This window comes from Anabrus simplex, chromosome 6 (genome assembly GCF_040414725.1).
Source record: "Anabrus simplex isolate iqAnaSimp1 chromosome 6, ASM4041472v1, whole genome shotgun sequence".
Lineage (NCBI taxonomy): Eukaryota > Metazoa > Arthropoda > Insecta > Orthoptera > Tettigoniidae > Anabrus > Anabrus simplex.
This window is the reverse complement of record NC_090270.1, coordinates 5998777-6020541: the sequence shown is the minus strand read 5'-3', so window position 1 is coordinate 6020541 and position 21765 is coordinate 5998777. Positions and strand designations below refer to the sequence as shown.

Genomic DNA, 21765 nt, shown 5'->3' with positions numbered 1-21765 from the left:
CCCCAGCAAAACATGACGCCTTGAAATCATGTAGCAACTTTCTTTTACCATGTAACTGTGTTGATGTGTCGTGCCTCGTGACCGGGTGTAACGAAGAACGGAGTTAATGCATAAAACTAGGTAACAGTTAAGTAATGAATGTTTTAAACACCGAACCGAATGGCGTATGTACTCTGCATACGTCCTACTAGCAGTAGGTTTCAAGCGGTGAAGCGTAGCTGTTTTCGTTAAGCGTTCATCTCGCAGTTGACGGAATGTGACAACGGCGGATCAAATCCTGCATCGGTATGATGTTTAAATACGTAAGCAAAGGCCCACATTTGCCCCTTTAAAACAGTAGAATGACGCTGTTATTTATCTTGTGCCTTGCGCATCCTCCGCTGGTTAGGGCCTGAATGTACTGTATTGTATGCTGTCATTCGGCATGTTTTTCACAGAGGAATGCGTTGACATGCTCCTCATTTATGGGGAAGCAAGACAAAACACATTCGAGGCACGGCGTCTGTACCAGGAACGGTATCCCGACAGCCGACATTCCACCGTGTTGAAAGACGTCTAATGACAACAGGCGTAATTTCCAACCAGCCACGGTCCGCGATAGGCCCGTTATATCGGGTGAAACAGAAGAGGCAGCGAACATGAGATCAATTGCACTTTTGAACATCCGAGTTAATTATTGTTGACATGTAACATTTTTTGCCCCAGCGTGCATTCAGTTCGACATTTTTATCTCCGATGAAATGGATTTGGGAAAAGGAAGGAAAGAGTAATGATCTGTGATAAATTTGTCACTGAATTTTAAATGTCGGCAAAAAATGTTCTGCTATAACGTTAGCGCCTAATGAAGTCATCTGAAAAAGGAATTTATATTTCTTATGTTTTGAGGAAATATTTTGAATCACCAGTAATTATATTTAGCAAACTTTTCAGTGATTCTTATGGCTGCTCAAGTTCACTTTTCCGTTCCCGCAGCACACTCCTGGGGTTTCTGCATTACATTTCAGTGCGGGCAAACTTTGTCCCTTTTTCCGATTTGAACAAATTTACGTGATATATTGTACTGAATATCCGATTGATATGAATACACATTTCGCTGATATGAAGCTTGATCTCTCTGATATTGTACCTTCATACGTCTTCGCTGTTTATCTAATTGTTCTTGGCGTTGTTGAGATGGTTGTGCTGAACTTCTCGATTTAACTCATAAGATCTTCCGATTCTTCTGCTCGCCTTTTACAAGTTCTGACTCTAACACGTTCTTGATCAGTGCGGTTTGATATCCATTGATGTTCTGTGATTGCGAGCCGAGAACCGGCATCTAACTCTAACAGTGGGGTCACGACACTCAGTAATGAGTAACAAGACTGACGTTGCCAGCACGGAGGCAGTAACAAGTGAGTGAAACATGGACCTACCTTGTACCCCTTGCTGAGAGCGTCCTCTGTGTTGTGCTGCGGCATCATCCACCTGACGACTGGACTCAGCAACCGGCGGTCTGCGTCCCTGGGATCGTTGGGCCCCGTCGCGAAGCTCACCACCAGAGACACGACCATGGTGACCACAGCGCCCAGCACGGTGTACCACAGGTAAGAAATACGGAACAGCACGAAGACGTCACTGGACACACAAACAACACTCACTTAACGGGACACTTCTTCTCAACAAAGTTTATTGGAGGGTTCCGATGCCTTTACGCCTCACGAGCTGCGCCCACATTTAATTTATGCTCCGTGCCTATGGGAGGGTTTGGAAGTCTCATTCAGATTGAAACACATAATAATTTTATAGCGGACTAGCAAATGTACCCGTGCTTCGCTACGGTATTCTACATTGTATACGGATATCGATGTAAATACTGTGCGTGCAGCAAATGAGATTGTTTTAAAATTGCATGTCTCTTAGCCTTATCCGAGAAATAGCATGGGGAGGTCCACATACGTGGTTTCCAATGTAAAGTGAGGGTTGCGGAGTTGTGATGATAACGGCAGCTCACTTGCCTACTGCCATTCACAATCGAGTTGGCAAGTTTACATTATAATTGCAGGCCCCAATGCCTACTGCGCGGTCACAATCGATTTGGGGAGTTTCAGTTACAATGGCAGACCCATTTCCTACTTTCAGACAGGTTACAGTTGAGGAGTTTTTATTACAATACCAGGCAGCTTCCCTACCACCAATCAAAATTGAGTTGTGCAGTTATCATTATAATGACAGTCCCTTTTTACTGCTGCTAGCCAGCTTACTGCCAGTCACACAGAATTAGTGAGTTTCCATGAAAATAGCAGGCCACTATGCCTAATGCTAGTCAAATTTTAGATTGGAACATTTGTTTATAATGGCGGGCACCCTGGCCTAGAGCCAAACACAATAGAGTAGGGGACTTTCGAACAAAACTGCATGATCCCTTGCCTTCTGCAAGACAAATCGAAAAGTGAATTATTCATTAAAATGGTAGGCCCTCCTTACTAATGCCAGTTACACAGGAGTTGGAGAAGGACCCCATTCCTACTGCCAGCAGTCAAAGTCGGTGTAGGCGTACTGATTACAATAGCAGACACATCCTTTCTCGATCGCTACAAATCGACATCAGTGAATATATACAGATGGACATACGAAAGTATATGAATGTTTACAATATTGCAGACCTTCATTTACAGATTAACTGCTGCTAAACGGTACGTCATATCGACAAAGGATTGTACCGTAAGGCGCAGTATTTAGCGATCTAAATGGCTGGTCCTATGATATTTTCTCGCATCTAATCTATTCATGGGTCAGATTGAATCAGAAACGTTGAATAGGTTGAAATTTGTGTAAGAATATCTTACATTGCATTACTTTTCGGATAATGATGTGACATAACATTTGGCTCACATATGGGTACTGGGTGGGCCAATGTTCGTGTAGAGTTTGATCATACTATCTTTCCTGTAAGTGATTGAAATGATGCACATGAGAAGAAAAGGTTTAGAAATTAATTTCCATTAAGGCAGGTAGATTTCCATTAAGTTTGGTTGTGTGTATTTTGAGGGAGTGCAAAATCACGGTTTCGGTTTCGTATAAACCCCCAATTAGTTCAGGGATTTAGAAACAATATTTGCCCTAAAACCTCCCCAAAGGACAGGTGGATTCTAAATATGAAGTTTGGTGGAAATATATCCAGTACTTTTCAAGTTAGAGAAAGACAAACAGACAAACAAACAAACAAACAAACAAACAAACAAACAAACTAACTAACTAACTAACTAACTAACTAACTAACTAACTAACTAACTAACTAACAGACTCCAAGGAAACCTACCCTCGGACAGATGGATGCTATATATAAAGTTTGGTTCAAATATCTTGTTAGTTTTCAAGTTGTAAGAAGTACGCTTTACACGCACCCGCTCTTGCGTTAAGTCCGCTGGGATGTGTACCGAAAAACGGTCCGTTAATGATATCTCCCTTACAAAATCCTGTTATCGAAATGATGCACATGAGAAAAAAAGGTTTAGAAATTAATTTTCATTAAGGCAGGTCGATTTCAATTAAGTTCGGTTGTGTATACTTTGAGGGAGTGCAAAATCACGGTTTCGGTTTCGTAAAAATCCACACTCAGTTCAGGGATTTAGAAACGATATTTGCGCTAAAACCTACCCAAGGACAGGTGGATTCTAAATATGAAGTTTGGTGGAAATATATATTTAGTAGTTTTCAAGTTCTAGAAGGACAGATAAACAGACAAACAGACAAACAGACAAACAGACAAACAGACAAACAGACAAACAGACAAACAAACAAACAGACACCAAAGCTAAAAATGATGCAGATGGTCATTATTACACCTGAAACGGATAACTGTGCAGAAATTTCGCCAAAATAATCAATGTACAGACACACGGTCGTTACGATTTTATTTTTAGCGCTAAAACCTACCCAAGGACAGGCGGATTCTAAATATGAAGTTTGGTGGAAATATATATAGTAGTTCTCAAGTTATAGAAGGACAGACAAACAGACAAACAGACAAACAAACAAACAGACACCAAAGCTAACAATGATGCAGATGGTCATTATTACACCCGAAACGGATAATTGTACGGAAATTTCGCCAAAATAATCAATGTACAGACACACAGTCGTTACGATTTTATTTATATAGATGACGGATAAGCATGAGCACGTTGAAAAGTGCAGACTTCCACTTCGAGATTCATATCTCCTAAACGGTGTATGATATTAAGAAACGGTTTGCGCCATCAGACGCCTCATTTATCGTTCTACATGTTTGTTTCTAAACCATATCCTCGTATCTCCCATATTAAGGGGGTAAATTGAGTTCAAATTTTGAATAGGGTGAAATTTGGGTGCATTTTTAACATTTTACATTACATTTTACCTACTTATGTATAAGCTAGAATCATGAAATTTGGTACACATATGTCCCTTAATCGTGCCAATGTGCGCACATAACGCGATGATCCTATCACTCTTATAAGTGTGTCAAACAATGAAATATACTTGTAAAAATCACCAAATTTACGAACAATCCAGAAATACGGCCAAATTTAACGTATAAGGGAGCGAGATACGACAAAGTGTCACAGGACCAAAGTTGTAGATCACTCCGAATTGAAGTGACATTGTGCCATCCGTTTTGTGATACGACTTACCGTTTAGCCAAAAAATAGCACAGTCATTAAAATTGCCTCCATATTTCGATATCTTTGGGGGTAAAAAGTGAAAAATTTGAACATCTTGGAATTTTTCCGTCGGTTAGGGACCAAAAGCTATAATTTCACCAAATTTCAATTGTCTACCTCGTCTGGCAGGTTGTGCCACCATCTTGATTTGGGGGGATAGGGGATAAAAATGAGGAAATTCCCGAAAATTTTAGAGCCCACGAAACCTATAGGTTATCGTTTTGGATATACTATACGACTGTGTTCTTATGCTGAGCCCAAAATTTGAGCCCCCCCCCAGCGTGCCCCCTTCAGGGAATTTTGAGAATTTCCGATTTTTCTAGGGATCCTGGGGTCATCAGTTTCCCTCGTACCAAGTTTCAAATTTCTGAGATTTTTGGAAGTGCCTCATTAATTCACGTCTTTTTTCATTTTTAAATATTTATATATACATCGCTCCAGCCCGACTTGCTTTTATATGTATAGATGGGATTCCTACTGTGAAGAACTGAGAAGGTGAGCACCCACAATTACCCTCTGTTTTCTCTTTGGAATATACTATTGATAATTGACGGTCGCAATAAGAATGGATGTTTTGTAAGACATATTATTATTATACGTTACCATTGGTGCTTTCACGGCCCGTACTTATAGACAGGCGTATGCCGTGTCAAGATATAGGTGAAATTCTTTACTTTTCGCAAAGAAATTTGCTCTGCGTCTTCAGAAGAAAGTCTCGACTGCTCACGAGGAAGTCTTCTCCAAGAGTGGCGTTTGAATTTAGACGTTAATTGTATAAGTGGAAGCGGTACGTTCATTCGTCACCGTACGCGACACAGCGGAAGCTCAGGGAACCTTCAGAATCAATCTGTGAAGGAGTCACAAAACAGATGTACATACGTACGAAAGTATGATATTGACGAAACCCCTGGTGAAGAGGACCGTACGAATTTGGAAACACCGAAACGAAATAACAATAGTGAAGGGACCTACAACCACGTATTACTTAATTGGTTGCGAGTGTCTCTGTTGAAATCGTTGCGTTTTCTACGTATTTCCACAGCTTCCCGTATCATCCTGGACCTGTTGTGTCTAGTGTGGGTAAGTCCTCGGGGATCTTGGAACACGACATTATGACCCGACGATAGGGCGTGCTCAGCTATTGCTGATTTGTCTGGTTGGTTTAGACGAATATTTCGTTCATGTTCCTTGATACGAGTACCAATGGACAAGCATGTTTGGCCAATGTATAGCCTGCCGCAAGTACAAGGAAATTCATATACCGCCGGATGTAAAAATGGGGACAATTCTGCCTTGGTTTTACCTAGACTGTGAGCAAATTTAGTGACGGTGCCAAACACAATTTTTACATTTTGTTTGCGGAGGACCTTGGCAATTGTCGGGATAGCATGTTTATATGTGATTTGTTTACACTTATTTACGCCTGCTAAGTTGGTGAGCGTATGAAGGGAAAGTCTTCGTGCCAGTAGAGTAGAACGCAACCTTTTGAGTCAGAGAAGTCACAACATAATTTAAATACACTCGTGGTGAAGCTAATACAGTCCAAGAAACTCAGACGTCTGAGCAGGGCGTATGGATCGAGAATTGAACCAAGTAGGTATTACCACACAATTTTGCAGCAGAGTTCATTATGCGTAGGAAGCAATACTGTGGGACAGACCCAGGAGGAAAGGCCGTGGTAAGTACAGGATCATCTGGATCATCTGGATGAAACAGGATAAGAAAATGTCTCTTTCTTTCTTGGACAACCAAGAGGCAACAATATGCATTTTGAAAATAATTGTTAAGAAATGTATAACAATTAAGACTAACAGAAAAGATTTACAATATTTTTCTCTATATAACGCTCGAAAACAGTTTTTTCACAACACCCAAGCCCAACAAGTGCGTCCATAGAAATGTAACTACTACACAATGCTTAGGCATGACAATGAGTCTGACGAGAAGTTTGCACGCCTCACGCGTTATTTGAACAAACATAATTTGCAATACAACAGACGATACACGAAAGGTGAAAGGGCATGGCACGAAACAAAGTGCGAAATTTGAACAACAGACACTGCTCGTAATATTATTTAGAGTGAACATGCGCTGTGAGTTATTCTACAATGACATAAACCACCAGGGCTGTACCAAACATTACTCAAGAACGAGGGTAAATTCAAATCTAAAAGCAGAGTAATAGGCACTTCTCACAATTAAAAGAATAAGTCAAGGTAAGAAACCATTTTGAATGGAACAGCCACTAGGTTTGTACTAACATTAATAATAGAGAAAAGTTTAAGTAAAAAAATGGAATAGTAAGCCATTTCTCATAAATACCGCAATATAATCTCACTTCAAACCATTTCAAATAGAATGTCCATAAGGGTCACACAACTGGTTATTGACGAATGGGAGTAATTTTTACAATCCACATGAGACACATGAGAAGGGTGAGGAGAGAGGATGGGAAAGTCTGCTCACTCTAATCCTTGATAGTTGCCACTAGCTTAATTCGTACCAAATAAATAGGCACGACAGTCCCAAGATCTACAAGGCACCAATAGTTAAGTTGAAAGTTAAATGTCCTTAGTTGGAGACAGAGCCGCAATACAGTTCGAGGCGATAAGCGGCTCAAAAGTGGTGAAAACAAGTTTTAAATGTCACGCCAGAGGGGGCGAGACCAATAGGTTGTAACAAAATAGTTTGTGTCCATGTTGGTTGTTCACTCACTCCTCGTATAAACAAGTCCCGTTGATGACAAGCAGTACAGTCCAGCTGCGCAAGGACAGAAAATCCCTCCACACAAATATCACTCCATAACCCAACTCGGCGCGGAGCTTTTATAGGCGGGAGGCAGCGAGGTGACGTGAGTGGAGGAGGGAGGTAAGCAAAATCGTGCACAGTAGGCGTAGAGCAGCAGGCGGTTTGCAGAATGGATGACGAAATGTGCAAGAAGGCAGAGTCCAAGATTATAGAATGTAGCGGTGAGATCCCGCCTCGTAGAAAGGACGTACAGACGTTAGCAGCAAGGAGCGGATACAAGGGAAAGGAAAATGAGGTCACCAAAATGTTGGGGAAAAGGGAAAAATCACGAGAAAAGGGGAGGTGGGTGCAGGAAAGAACAAAAAAGGAAGAAACATAGGAGGAATGGAGAGATATGGTCCGGACCAAATATACCCGTATTTAAAATTTGCATGTGGCTTTACAACAATATTTGAAGTGTATTTGTCCCATGAATAGTTCACAATCAACCCATAAGGGGTAAAATTATCATGGGTGGAGTCAAGCAAGGGAGTGGTAGGTAGTGGGAGGTGAGTGAGCACGGAAAAGGAAACATATTAATCAATCATAAATATCAATGCGCAAAGTACCCTCAAATGTAGATAAAAGAGAAAAAACAATATGTGGGAAAGAAAGACTAAGAGCGAGAGAGATAAAATCACCCTCTCCCCCATGACCAAGGTTTATTCCGAAAACTTCTCCAAGTGAGAGGAATGTGCATTCTTGATATCTTGAGGATTAGAAACAGATTGTATAAGAACAGTAGTAAGGGAAGGAAAAGAAAGAATCCGAAATGGACCAAGCCATCGAATAAAGAGCTTGGCGGAAATATTGTGAGAAGCAGAAATAATGGGCTGATTCTTAAGTAAAACGAGATCAAAATGCTTGAAGGTAGGTGTACGGACACGGCCTAGCCTGAAGCAGTTTCTGAAAAGCATCGTTCAATTGAGACTGAATAAGTAAGTGAGGAGGGTTTTCAAGCAACCGTGACAAGTTCCAAGTTAAAGCCAAGGGTGTATGCAATTCACGGCCAGAAACAACTTTGCGGGAGTGTAAGATGTACAGCTATTCTCCGTAGCATTAAGGGCAAGGACAAATTGGGGTAATTCCTTATTCCAAGATTTGTCGTCGTGGGAATGAAAAATAGATAACAAGGATTTCAGATTTTGATGACGTCGCTCAACGATATTTGCTTGTGGATGGTACGGTGAATTGCAAATATTTCTCACACCATTAGAAAAACAATAATCATAAAAGAGCTTAGATATAAAAATGGTAGCGTTGTGAGAAATCAAAACTTTAGGAAGACCTATTATGAAAAATTTCGATTATGCAGAAGATTAATAATAACTTGGGAAGATATATTCCACCACAGACGTACGATAAGGGATTTTGAAAAGCCATCAAGTAGGGTGAAAATGTAAGAATTAGATTTGGAGTATTTGACTAAAGGTTCTACAATATCAATGTAAAACTTTTCAGCAGGAAAAGTAGCCGGAGAAGCAGCATAAGCGCCATAGGGTTGCTGATTAAGGGACTTATGCTTATGACATAGCTCACAAGAACGTATCCACGTATTTAAATCTCTCCTCATACGGGGCCAGAAGAATTGAGAAGCCAAGCGGGAATAAGTTTTAGCTATCTCAAAATGTCCCCCAACAGGGGAATTATGGAAGTATTTAAAGACCATATATTGTAAATCAGGATGAAGAACAAGACGATGAGTAGCATTAGGGGTGGGTTTGAAAATAAGGAGTTGATTATGTAGACGAAAGGGACCAGAATAATCTAATAATCTGTTGACAATAAGAGTCACGGTTTTGGTGATCTGATGATGATGATGATGCTTGTTGTTTAAAGGGGTAGAACATCTAAGGTCATCGGCCAATTTTGGTAATCTAAACAGGACTGAAAGCAAAGGGGAAAATTAGTCAAAGATGAAATGGGGGTGACAGAATTTATGGGAAGTTGATGGATTTCAGAATCATGGGAGAGTTGGTCGTCAAAAAGACGAGATAAAGCATCGGCGACCGATTTATGGAAACCAGAGATAAATGTCAACGAAAATTTGAAACGAAACCACCGACCAGTTCGACCTATTTTAGGGGGGTTGTTGAGTAACCAAGAAAGAGCCCGATTATCGGTACTAACCAAAAATTCACGATGATCAAGGTATTCAGAAAAATGTTCAATGGATAAGATAAACGCAAGACCTCCTGTTTCGTGTATAGAGTATTTGCGTTCTGCCGGAGATAAATGCGGCTAAAGTAGGCAATAGGGAGTGTCTGACCATTAAAATTCTGTTGCAAGACCGCTGCAATTGCAACATCGGAGGCATGGTAGGAAGTTCGAATGTGAGATTAAAATCGGTGATTTGTAAAATAGGGGCCTGAGATAGTTTAAATTCAGAGTACAAAATGAAGTTTGTTGAGGTCAGCCCAATGAAATTTTACTCCTTTTATTTTTAACAAATATAAAGGTTCCGCAATTTGTGAGAATTTGGGAATATATTTTCCATAAAAACCGATCCTGCCGAGGAACGATCGTAGTTGTTATAAATTCTTGGGTGGAGGTATTGTCCCCTTCAAATTTTGCCTATAATGAACATTTTATTGTATGTGGAAATGGGATGTTATCGTTCCTTCACTGAGGGTGATATGTTACAAGTTTATGCCAACGCAGTCGCGTCTTCTTATAGAGAACCGGTTTGGACAGGCAGGGAGCACAGTATTGATTTTCCAATCGACAGGCCAGCTGAGTCATGTGACCTACTGGGAAACTTTCAAGGCCGCTCTAATTAGCAGCGCGTGTGGAATATTCTGGAGACAGTAATCTCTACAATTATGTGATCCTATCAGGGGAAGTACGATGTCCAATTACGAGAGACAACCACTCGGTGTAAATGCTTAAATACCTGTGTTTTAGGAATAAATGCTCTCTTATCTCTTGTCTTCTGGTAGTCGTCGAGTGAAGCAGATTTTCGAGAACTAAGTTACGTACTGTTCTTCGATATTTTCCACGTGATTGTGTGTGAGAAAACAGTCTAAAGATTTGTGTCAGTTTCAGCTCTCATCCGGTCAACCTCTACGTGTTCGATAATCTTCGCCAGGGGAGCAATCTACAGGATTATGGATATCGACTTTGCTGTCAACGTGAAGAACTAAGATGTAGCCATTATCTAACCTGGGGTAGATAGCGACAGGAAGCAGATTGCCATATGAGCAGATTCAGTCACCGACGGAGAGATCCACGTTCATCAGAAATTTAAGTACCACTTTATAATGATTTTCTGTTCATCTTTTAGAAATAATACTTACTTATTCATTAATTGTAGTATTTCTATTAGATTAGAACATTTTGACAATATTTCCATTCTTCTTTCCTATAGGAAATGGTAGTGTTGTTACGTTGTGAGTGTATGATTTGTTGGACGCTATTAGCGTAGTTAGACTGTGTGTGTCTTGTAATATGATTCTGAATGTCCTTCCAACAGCTTGGAGTGCTATTTAAAATCATAAACCTCACCGATAAAGATGATTGTTTTGAGAGTATTTTCGAATGTTTGAACTCATGTGGGACAAAATTTATGTCACATTTAACATGTTGAACTTCACAGTAAATTTCATCTCACGTTTTTCATTGGATTTTATGTGAGTTAGCGTCATCAGATTCAGTGTCGAATTCAGATTTTGTGAAATTAGTGTCCAGCACTAATAATAATAATAACGATAATAATAATAATAATCATAATAATAATAACAACATCGTAGATCTCTGCCGAGAAAACAAATTTTTTGACGAATATAAAAAGTACCCCAAAGTTTTTAGTGACGGATATTGGTCAAATAGAAAAGGTAAAAATTCAAATATTTGGGTGAGACAATTCAAGAAAATGGTTTAGAAAAATCTGCTATAGAGGAGAGGATACAAAAGATGGAAAGAGCGTACGGTATAACTAAGAATACTTATAACAAAAAGTGCTTATCAAGGAAACTTAAAATAAAGCACTACAACACAGTAGTGAAACCAGAATGCCTTTATGCCAGTGAATGTCTAGCACTGAACTAGAAGCTTGATAAATTAGAAATATTAGAAAGAAGAATTATAAGGAAAACATTAGGTCCTCTAAGAATTGCAGAGTTTTGGAAATTAAGAAGTAACAATGAAATTTACCAGAACGTAGAAAACATATCAGAAACAATAAGAAAAAGGATATTGCTATTTCTTGGACACATTTACAGAATGGATGACAATAGACTAACTAAACGAATCTTCAAGTACCTTTGGGAAAAGAAATCAACTACCATCTGGATTCAAGAAGTCAAGAAAGACCTGGAAAGGAACAACATACGAGAAGAAGAATTATTGGAAAGAAAGGTTTTTAGGAAGAAAGTCTTATAAATGGAAGGATTCTAAGGGAGGAAGGAAAATAAAATAGGCACAAAGTGGACTGAAGACAGGAAAAAGAAACAGTGAAACAATGAAAGAATACTGGAAGAAAAGGAAAGAACAACTAGGGAGGAACAATTGAAATTGTAACGTGGTCCTTAGAAGGCCGGAACGCAAGAAGAAGAATATCGTAGATCGTGTTAAACGGAATGTTAATGGTAATGAGTTATAAATGTTACTTGCTCTTATTGTGTAATGTTTGATGTGTGCTCTATTAAGTGGAATATGAGCCTGGAATACGGCAGAATCCTGAGGGATAAATTATATAGTTTATTTGGGAAGTATGTGTCTAGTTAACCATGTCTTCTGAAAATTTTGGAGCACGTGTTAAATGATGTAAGATTTAAAAGTAATAACAATTTTGTCGTGACTCATGAACCACAGGTTCGATGGTGTTAATGTTTAACATATATTTATGTGCCGGTTAATTGTCGACAATTCTTCTGAATATTGAACAGCTGATATTCTTGATGTTCAACGTTGTGAGAACTCTGTTATTTCTGAATAAGTGATTGCCCAATATTAATCAAATTTCTGTGAGCGTCTTGAGTGATATTTATCCGATAACGTCATCTTAAAATTCTATGAGTGAGAGAATAAAAATCAGAACTTAATGATAAATTCCAGAATCCGAACGTAATGTATGTAAATAATAATCGTGTACCATTTGTGTGATTGTGGAGTGAGTGTAGTAGTTAATTACACTTTTCTGTGATTTATTGAAATATGGTTCTGACCTGGCCACGTGTTCATCGTGCTGGGCCCAGGTTAGTTTCAGCGTTGTTTGTGATGATTAATTTTGAGATGGTTAAAACATTTAGTAAGTTTTACTTAAAATTTACGTAAAAGTAATATTACGGTACCAGCCAAAAATGAATAAGTGCGCAATAATTCAATTGTATGGGCAAGGTACCCAAAATTTGTAAAGATTGTTAACTTCATTTTTTGAGGCGTCAGATAACGTGAATCGATTAATTTCACACATTATTCAGAGCAGTTTCGAAGGAGTTTCGTGGAAATAACATTTCTTGTGAATGTATTTAATGGTGATAAAATCTTGAATAGACATGTTTGAGTAAATTTATTTATTAAAATATTTCAAAAGCATAGTTCAGTAGAACTCGCGTAATAATGTTAACGGAATTTATTCACGAGAAGGACGACAATGTTATAATATTTCTGTTAGTATTTGTGAAACTTAATGACGCCACAATTAATTCACTTCTTCATAAAATGTAAACTTTCTTTGTGTGAATGTAGACGCTATCACTATAGCACACGATAGTATTCGACAGATTAGGACAGTCTAGGATAGCCTAGGATGGCATAGGATAATTTACGAGCCATGGAAAGCTTATTGCTATTTAATTTTCTTGTAATGGGTTAATAATCCAACCATTATTTTATTTTCTTTATTCAAGACAGATGTGGGCTAATGGGTATTTATTGTATATTTCAGTTAAATTCAAGTTTCAATATGAGTGAATAACGAAGATGTAACAAATCAGGCTACTTGTGGAGAAGAATTTTGAACAAAATCATCAAGATTTGTTTGTTAATTTTGTTAAATTTGTGTTTTAGTGCTAGTTTTAATAAATGTCAAACCTGTTGTTTTAAATGTTTTTTATTGTCGTCAGTCCTTGTATCTTACCTGCCCTTTAAAAACAAGCAAGGCTCGACAGCGAACTGTCCACGACTGGGAGTTTCGCTCTCCGGCTGAGCCGACCGGGAATAAAGGGGCAGTATCAGCTGAGACCATCAGAGTCAACAGCGACACCTTGAGAGTTGAGAATGTGGCCTAAAAACTTTATAGATGATTGAGCAATTAGAACCTTGGAGGGTTTGATGGTCAACCCAACGAACCGTAAACAGGTTGGAACTTCACGAACATGTTGGCCTTGAAAAGAAAAATCGGGAGAGTAAATTAAAATATCATCGATAAAGGGAAACGAAAACTTGTACTTAATATCAGAAAAGAAAACGTCAACGAAACGTTGCATAATCTGTGAACCGAAATTTAAACCAAATGGAACTTTTTGAATTGATACAATCCATTTGAAAGCCGTGTATAGAGAACTAATATCATCAAGCGGTATCTGGTAATGAGCCGAAATAAGATCAAAATAGTGAAAAGTTTTGAGTTAGAAAAATGCTGAAAAGCTGACTGTAATTTTGGCATAGGATTAGCATCATACAGTATTCGAAAATTTAATTTTCGATAATCCACAATGAACCTTGATGAACCATCGGGTTTATCGACAATAAATGCGGGAGACGCGTAATTAAATGATGAGGGAATGATAGTATTATCAAGAAGCATCTTGCCAACTAATTGATTGAGAATTTTAATCATGGTGGGCTTAATAAATATGGAGAAGAACGAACAGGAGTAGTATCTCTTAAATCAATATGAGCAGAAAAGTTTTTAACAGTTCCCAGGGTCGGAGTAATAACGTCGGAAAATTCAGTAAGTAAGAATTGTACTTGATGAGAGTGAATGGAACTAATATTAAAAGGGGTGGAATGGTAAGAAGAAGGAAGGAAAGCAGTATTGACCAACGGAATGCATTTTGAAGGAAAATGAAAAGAAACCGTAGAATTGGCAGCATCCAGAATGAGGCCGCTATGAGAAAAAGATCGTTACCTGAAATAATAGGAGAGGATAAATCTGGAACAACTAAAAAGGGAACCGTTTAAGAAAAATATTGCATTTTCACATTTGGTTAGAAGCAGAAACACACTGAGTGTGTGTTTTTATAGATTCAAAAAGGCTAAAACTAATAAGCGAGACAGCAGCTCCAGAATCTAATAAAGCGAGAGTAGGTACTCAATTAATAGTTGCCAACACATGGGAAGCGCTAGGTACAGATGGAGGAGAGTTGGTAAAAGAATAGGCAGAATAATTTTGTGACGCAGATGAAATTAAGGACGCGTTTTGCAAAGAAACGGAAGCAATTTCATTCTGAACTGGCAGGTTTTCCCCATTATTACGTCCCCTCGCCTACGGACGAGGGTGAAAGGAGTTTCCCGAATAAATAAGGGGGCAATTTCTAGACATGTGAGCTGTACTCTTACGACGAAATCAAATCGTGGGTGGACGAATAATATCGGGAGGACGAGATGACGGCGATACTGATATAGCTGGTTGGGGAGAAAGAGTTATATATATGAAATATCTTATAATGCATAAATTGCATGAGATTGTGCCATACAGTGTAAATTAAACAAGGAAGTGGGGGGATTCAATGCATTAAATAATTGCCGAAAAGAAGGAATGACATAAAATTGCACAATGGAAATTAATTCAATGGTGGTTAAGCAATATTCAACACGTCGCTGTATGTAGTAATGGAATCCAAATAATCATGTGTCGATTCACTCGGAAGTTGGTGCCGTCGAAAGAACTCCCCAATAAGCTTGTATTGAATTTCATAAGGGAGAAAGTAGTTATGTATAGCAGTACGCAATTCGTACCATGAAGAGAAATGAGACATATTATCTGTCCAAAATTTTGAAAAAGGCTAGTGGTTTTAAAGAAAAATGACCAATTAACTGGGGGAAGTGTCATTTTTAAATTTAAAAATTTTCTGGCATGGAAAAGCCGAACAGTAAGATTACGAGGGTGTGTAGCTAACAACGGGGGAACCTGAAATAGTGATTGTTTGATGAGTTGTATATTGATGGAACTGTTAACTGAATTAACTGGAGGTTGTGGATGTGGAAACAGAATTCTGACGAACGAATGAAGATGGTTTAATATCATCAGTAGTTAATAAATCAGATACCACTGTGGAAGAGGAAATCTGACCCGATGAGGCAGGTGTGTTAGGAAAAGGTATTAGATCCGCAGACGGTAAATCAGACAGGTAAAGATTCTTGTAAGATGGAGGGGTGGAAAGGTTTGTACATCCCCTAATGCCTAATGGACAGTTATCTGAGAAACACGCAATAGTCACAGATTAATAATGCAATATGTATAACGAAAAAGCTACATATTAATTATAATTAAAAAATGTTCTGCTACCATGTGTCGGGATAGCATATTTAGAGGTGATAGCTAACTCCCTTTTGTTTACATTTTCACTATGTGATCAAAAGTATCCGGACACCTGGCTTACCCTCCATCGCCATTGCTGGAATTCAGAATGGTGTTGGCCTTGATGACAACTTCCACTCTCGCAGGCATACATTCAATCCAGTGCTGGAAGGTTGCTTGGGGAATTGCAGCGCATCATTCACGGAGTGCTGCACTGAGAAGAGGTAGCGATGTCGCTCGGTGAGGCCTCGCACGAAGTCGGCGTTCCAAAACATCCCAAAGGTGTTCTATAAGATTCTGATTGGGACTTTGTGCAGGCCAGTCAATGACAGGGATGTTATTGTCGTATAACCACTCCCCCACAGGCCGTGCATTATGAACAGGTGCTCGATCGTGTTGAAAGATGCAATCGCCATCCCCGAAGTGCTCTTCAACAGTGGGAAGCAAGAAGGGGCTTAAAACATCAATGTAGGTATGTGCTGTGATAGTGCCACGCAACACAACAAGGGGTGCAAGCCTCCTCCATGAAAAGCACGACCACACCGTAACACCACCACCTCCGAATTTTACTGTTGGCACTACACACGCTGACAGATGAATGTTCACCAGGCATTCGCCATACCCACACCCTCCCATCGGATCGCCACATTGTGCACCGTGATTCGTCACTCCACAAAACGTTTTTCCACTGTTCAATTGTCCAATGTTTACGCTCCTTACACCAAGCGAGGCGTCGTTTGGTATTGACCTGCATGATATGTGGCTTAAGGGCAGCCGCTCGACCATGAAATACAAGTTTTCTCACCTCCCGCCGGACTAACATAGTACTTGGAGTGGATCCTGATGCAGTTTGGAATTCCTGTGTGATGGTCTGGATAGATGTCTGCCTATTTCACTTGACGACACTCTTCAACTCTCGGCGGTCTTTATCAGTCAACACACGAGGTTGGCCTGTATGTATGCTTTCGTGCTGTCCGCAGCTGGAGATACAGCCGCAATACAGTTCAAAATGTATCAGTCACGAGGCGATAAGTGCCTCAAAAATGGTGAGTTCACCTTCAAAACAAGTTTTAAATGTGAGGCCAGAGGGGCGAGACCAATAGGTTGTAAAAAAAAGTTTGTGTCCATGTTGGTTGTTCACTCACCTCCTCGTATAAACAAGTCCCGTTGATGAAAAGCAGTACAGTCCAGCTGCGCAAGGACAGAAAATCCCTCCACACAAATATCACTCCATAACCCAACTCGGCGCTGAGCTTTTATAGGCGGGAGGCAGCGAGGTGACGTGAGTGGAGGAGGGAGGTAAGTAAAATCGTGCACAATAGGCGTAGAGCCGGCCGGGCGACCAGATGCTTCGCAGACCAATGGGAAGTTTGAAGAATGGATGCCAAAATATGCAAGGTAGACGAAGAAAGGCAGAGTCCAGGATTATAGAATGTAGCGGTGAGATTACGTGACACAATACGGTGTGTGGTGTTGTGAATGTAAGGCAGGTAGGCAGTTCCCTTCACTTCTTCCTTCTGTGAGCTTTGCTTTGTCCTTTCTCTGGGATTCAGGGCTCTATGAATGTGCAAATCGCAGTAACCATTACCCTTGAACGTGACTTTGAGTGTGTCCATCTCCACCAGGATATTTAATGGCTCACAAATTCGTATCCCCTCTTGGTGTGTGTCTTGAGAATGCCTTTTTTTTGTGCTGAATGGTGGTGAGAATCTGCATTCAGATAGCGAATTGTGTGGGTAGGCTTTCGATAAACGGCATGTCCTAAGGAGCCGTCCGATTCATTTCTTAGTAGAACATGCAAGAAATTGTTGCATCCTGTCGACTCCTCCATAGCGAAACTAACTGAAGGATGTTGCTGACTTAGGTGGCTTAAAAATAGATGAAGTCTCACAGGACCATCTGTCCAGACCACAAATGTATCATCAACATACCTCCATCAAATCATAGGCTGCATGGCGCTAAAGCAATAAACTCCTTCTCGAAATGCTCCATAAAGTAATTAGCTACTACAGGCGAATGTGGACTTCCCATAGCCACCCCGTTCGTCAGTTGGTACAAATTCCCATCCCGCAAGAAATAGCTAGAAATCATTTAGTGGTAAAATAGCTTAGTAATGTCCTCAGGGAACAGGTGTTCAATGAAAGACATGACCGAGTCAGTCGGCAATTTAGTGAACAAGAACTCCACATCGTAACTAACCAAAACTGCATTAGGTTGAAGGGTTATGGTCGACAACTTGTTGACGAAATGCAGAGAATTCTAACGTATGAATCTGTACGTCGTATGTCTGGATGAAGCAATTTTCTTAGGTATTTAGCCAGAACATACGTAGGAGAACCTACCGCACTAACAAAATATCTGAGGGGAACATCTTGTTTATGGATCTTAGGAAATCCATATAATGTAAGTTGTACTGTGCCCCCCGGGGAGCTTCAAAGTGGTGTTGGACACACGAGCTCAGTCTGTAAACAGGCTCTGACAATATAGCCGATATCTTATTCTTATACTCGTCAGTGTCTATAACCACTGTCGCATTACCCTTATCAACTGCCAGGTACGTATGCAATCAATCAATCAATCAATCAATCAATCAATCAATCAATCAATCAATCAATCAATCAATCAATCAATCAATCAATCAATCAATCAATCAATCAATCAATCAATCAATCAATCAATCAATCAATCAATCAATCAATCAATCAATCAATCCTGATCTGCATTTAGGGCAGTCGCCCAGGTGGCAGATTCCCTATCTGTTGCTTTCCTAGCCTTCTCCTAAACGATTTCAAAGAAATTCGAAATTTATTGAACGTCTCCCTTGGTAAGTTATTCCAATCCCTAACTCCCCTTCCTATAAATGAATATTTGCCCCAGTTTGTCCTCTTGAATTCCAACTTTATCTTCATATTGTGATCTTTCCTACTTTTATAGACGCCATTCAAACTTATTCATCTACTAATGTCATTCCACGCCAACTCTACGCTGACAGCTCGGAACATACCACTTAGTCGAGCAGCTCTTCTTCTTTCTCTCAATTCTTCCCAACCCAAACATTGCAACATTTTTGTAACGCTACTCTTTTGTCGGAAATCACCCAGAACAAATCGAGCTGCTTTTCTTTGGATTTTTTCCAGTTCTTGAATCAGGTAATCCTGGTGAGGGTCCCATACACTGGAACCATACTCTAGTTGGGGTCTTACCAGAGACTTGTATGCCCTCTCCTTTACATCCTTACTACGACCCCTAAACACCCTCATAACCATGTACCCTTTATTTACAATCCCATTTATGTGATTACCCCAATGAAGATCTTTCCTTATATTAGCACCTAGATACTTACAATGATCCCCAAAAGGAACTTTCACCCCATCAACGCAGTAATTAAAACTGAGAGGACTTTTCCTATTTGTGAAACTCACAACCTGACTTTTAACCCCGTTTATCATCATACCATTGCCTGTGTCCATCTCACAACATTTTCGAGGTCAGGCTGCAGTTGCTCACAATCTTGTAACTTATTTATCACTTTCCACTCCTTTACTCATATCATTTATATATATAAGAAAACATAAAGGTCCGATAATGCTGCCTTGAGGAATTCCCCTCTTAATTATTACAGGGTCAGATAAAGCTTCACCTACTCTAATTCTCTCTAATTTTCTAGAAATATAGCAACCCATTCAGTCACTCTTTTGTCTAGTCCAATTGCACTCATTTTTGCGAGTAGTCTCCCATGATCCACCTTATCAAATGCTTTAGACAGGTCAATCGCGATACAGTCCATTTGACCTCCAGAATCCAAGATATCTGCTATATCTTGCTGGAATCCTACAAGTTGAGCTTCAGTGGAATAACCTTTCCTAAAACCGAATTGCCTTCTATCGAACCAGTTATTAATTTCGCAAACATGTCTAATCTAATCAGAAAGAATGCCTTCCCAAAGCTTACATACAATGCATGTCAAACTTACTGGCCTGTAATTTTCAGCTTTATGTCTATCACCCTTTCCTTTATACACAGGGGCTACTATAGCAACTCTCCATTCATCTGGTATAGCTCCTCCGACCAAACAATAATCAAATAAGTACTTCAGATATGGTACTATATCCCAACCCATTGTCTTTAGTATATCCCCAGAAATCTGATCAATTCCAGCCGCTTTTCTAGTTTTCAACTTTTGTATCTTATTGTAAATGTCATTGTTATCATACGTAAATTTTATTACTTCTTTGGCCTTAGTCTCCTCCTCTATCTCAACATTATCCTTGTAACCAACAATCTTTACATACTGCTGACTGAATACTTCTGCCTTTTAAAGATCCTCACATACACACTCCCCTTGTTCATTAATTACTTCTGGAGTGTCCTTCTTGGAACCTGTTTCTGCCTTAAAATATGAGAATAAACAAGTATGACAACCACAACTAAAGCTAGGCCTAATTTCATGTGCCAAGGCATTGCTGTTTTACAAGTTTTTGAAGCTCAGAAGAAGGTAAGAGTGCAGAGTTTGCAAGGATTAAGGTCTGCAAAATATAAAGGTAAGGTAAAGGGTTATTCTGCTCGAAGGCAGGTCCGAACCTCCGCAGAGGTGTTCCTGAGCCGGAGTTTACGTGCGGTAGGGTGGCCAGTTCCTTTCCGCTCCTCCATTCCCTTACCCCCCCACCAACAGCGCGCGGCAACCCGTCCAACTCCTGACCACGCCCAATGTTGCTTAACTTCGGAGATCTCACGAGATCCGGTGTTTCAACATGGCTACGGCCGTTGGCTGCAAAATGTAAAGAAATATCTTTAAGCAAGGACATGTTTGAATTAGATTCCGATTCATTGAACGTACTTGATGAAACAGATATATGCAGTGAATTTTCCTGTGTTCTAGTTAAAGTAAATGAAATAGAAGTAGACTTCGATAACATGTTTCCTGTCATTTACATTTCAGGTTATGTAGATTTTAAGCTAACCAGTAAACTTAATTGCAAATACTGTATCTCAAACATATCAAATGAGACAGTGGAAAATGACATGCTTAATAGCTTAAACAGAGGTGGGTTAGCGGTGTCATCAGAATTGCTCCTAAATGTGTGTACAAGTGCAGAGTTAATATCTGAGGAATATGAAGTAGCATTCTTTCGGAGTAAGAATTAGAAATGTATATTGATTCAGCTTACAGTGCAAGGGAGTGCTGCTCATATTGTACAAATCCTCTTTACGAAATTCTTTTCCTATTTATTCCCCATTTTGCAAATATTTTAATCAACGTCTACACGAAACACGGTATTGACGTTGATGCTATGATTAAGAGTTCTGGCAAGAAAAGAAAACTGATGACCCTGGAGTGATTATCTTGTAAGTTGATTCCCAATGTTGAAATTGAATTTTGATGGACATAGGATTGTATTGTTCTTCTAGTTGTAGCGATATACTTGTTTATTCTCATATTTACATTGACGTATTTATTTTAATTTTCAGCTTGTTTGATACGTATCTAATGAAAACTGCTCTTCCATCAACGTTTTATTTAAGAAAAGAGATTTGAATGTTAACTTCCCATATGTTACAATTAAGACTCCAAGGAGTAGCAGTACAGTGTTGCCAAGTGTCACCGTCACGGTTAGTGAAGTTTGGTCATGATAGTACTCATCACGTAAGGCTATGCACTAAAAAGCAAACATCGCCGCCCTATTCCCTGTTTAATGGCTCATCAGTGCTGCCAACATCACTAGTTAGATATTGATATCACGGGACATAACCATGAACACACTCACCTCAATGTATCAATAATGGAGGTTCCCTTACCCAAGAACATGATCAATAAAGATATTCATAATT

At 39.5% G+C, this 21765-nt stretch overlaps 1 protein-coding gene across 1 annotated transcript in view; it reads right to left on the bottom strand.

Annotated features, from left to right (window-relative positions):
* Nucleotides 1-21765, bottom strand: part of LOC136875457 (sodium-coupled monocarboxylate transporter 1-like) — a 185046-nt gene that overhangs the window by 3525 nt on the left and 159756 nt on the right. Inside the window, exon 13 of the mRNA XM_067149006.2 lies at nt 1416-1635. Coding sequence (XP_067005107.2) covers nt 1416-1635 — 220 coding nt within the window. The remainder of the gene's footprint in view (nt 1-1415; nt 1636-21765) is intronic.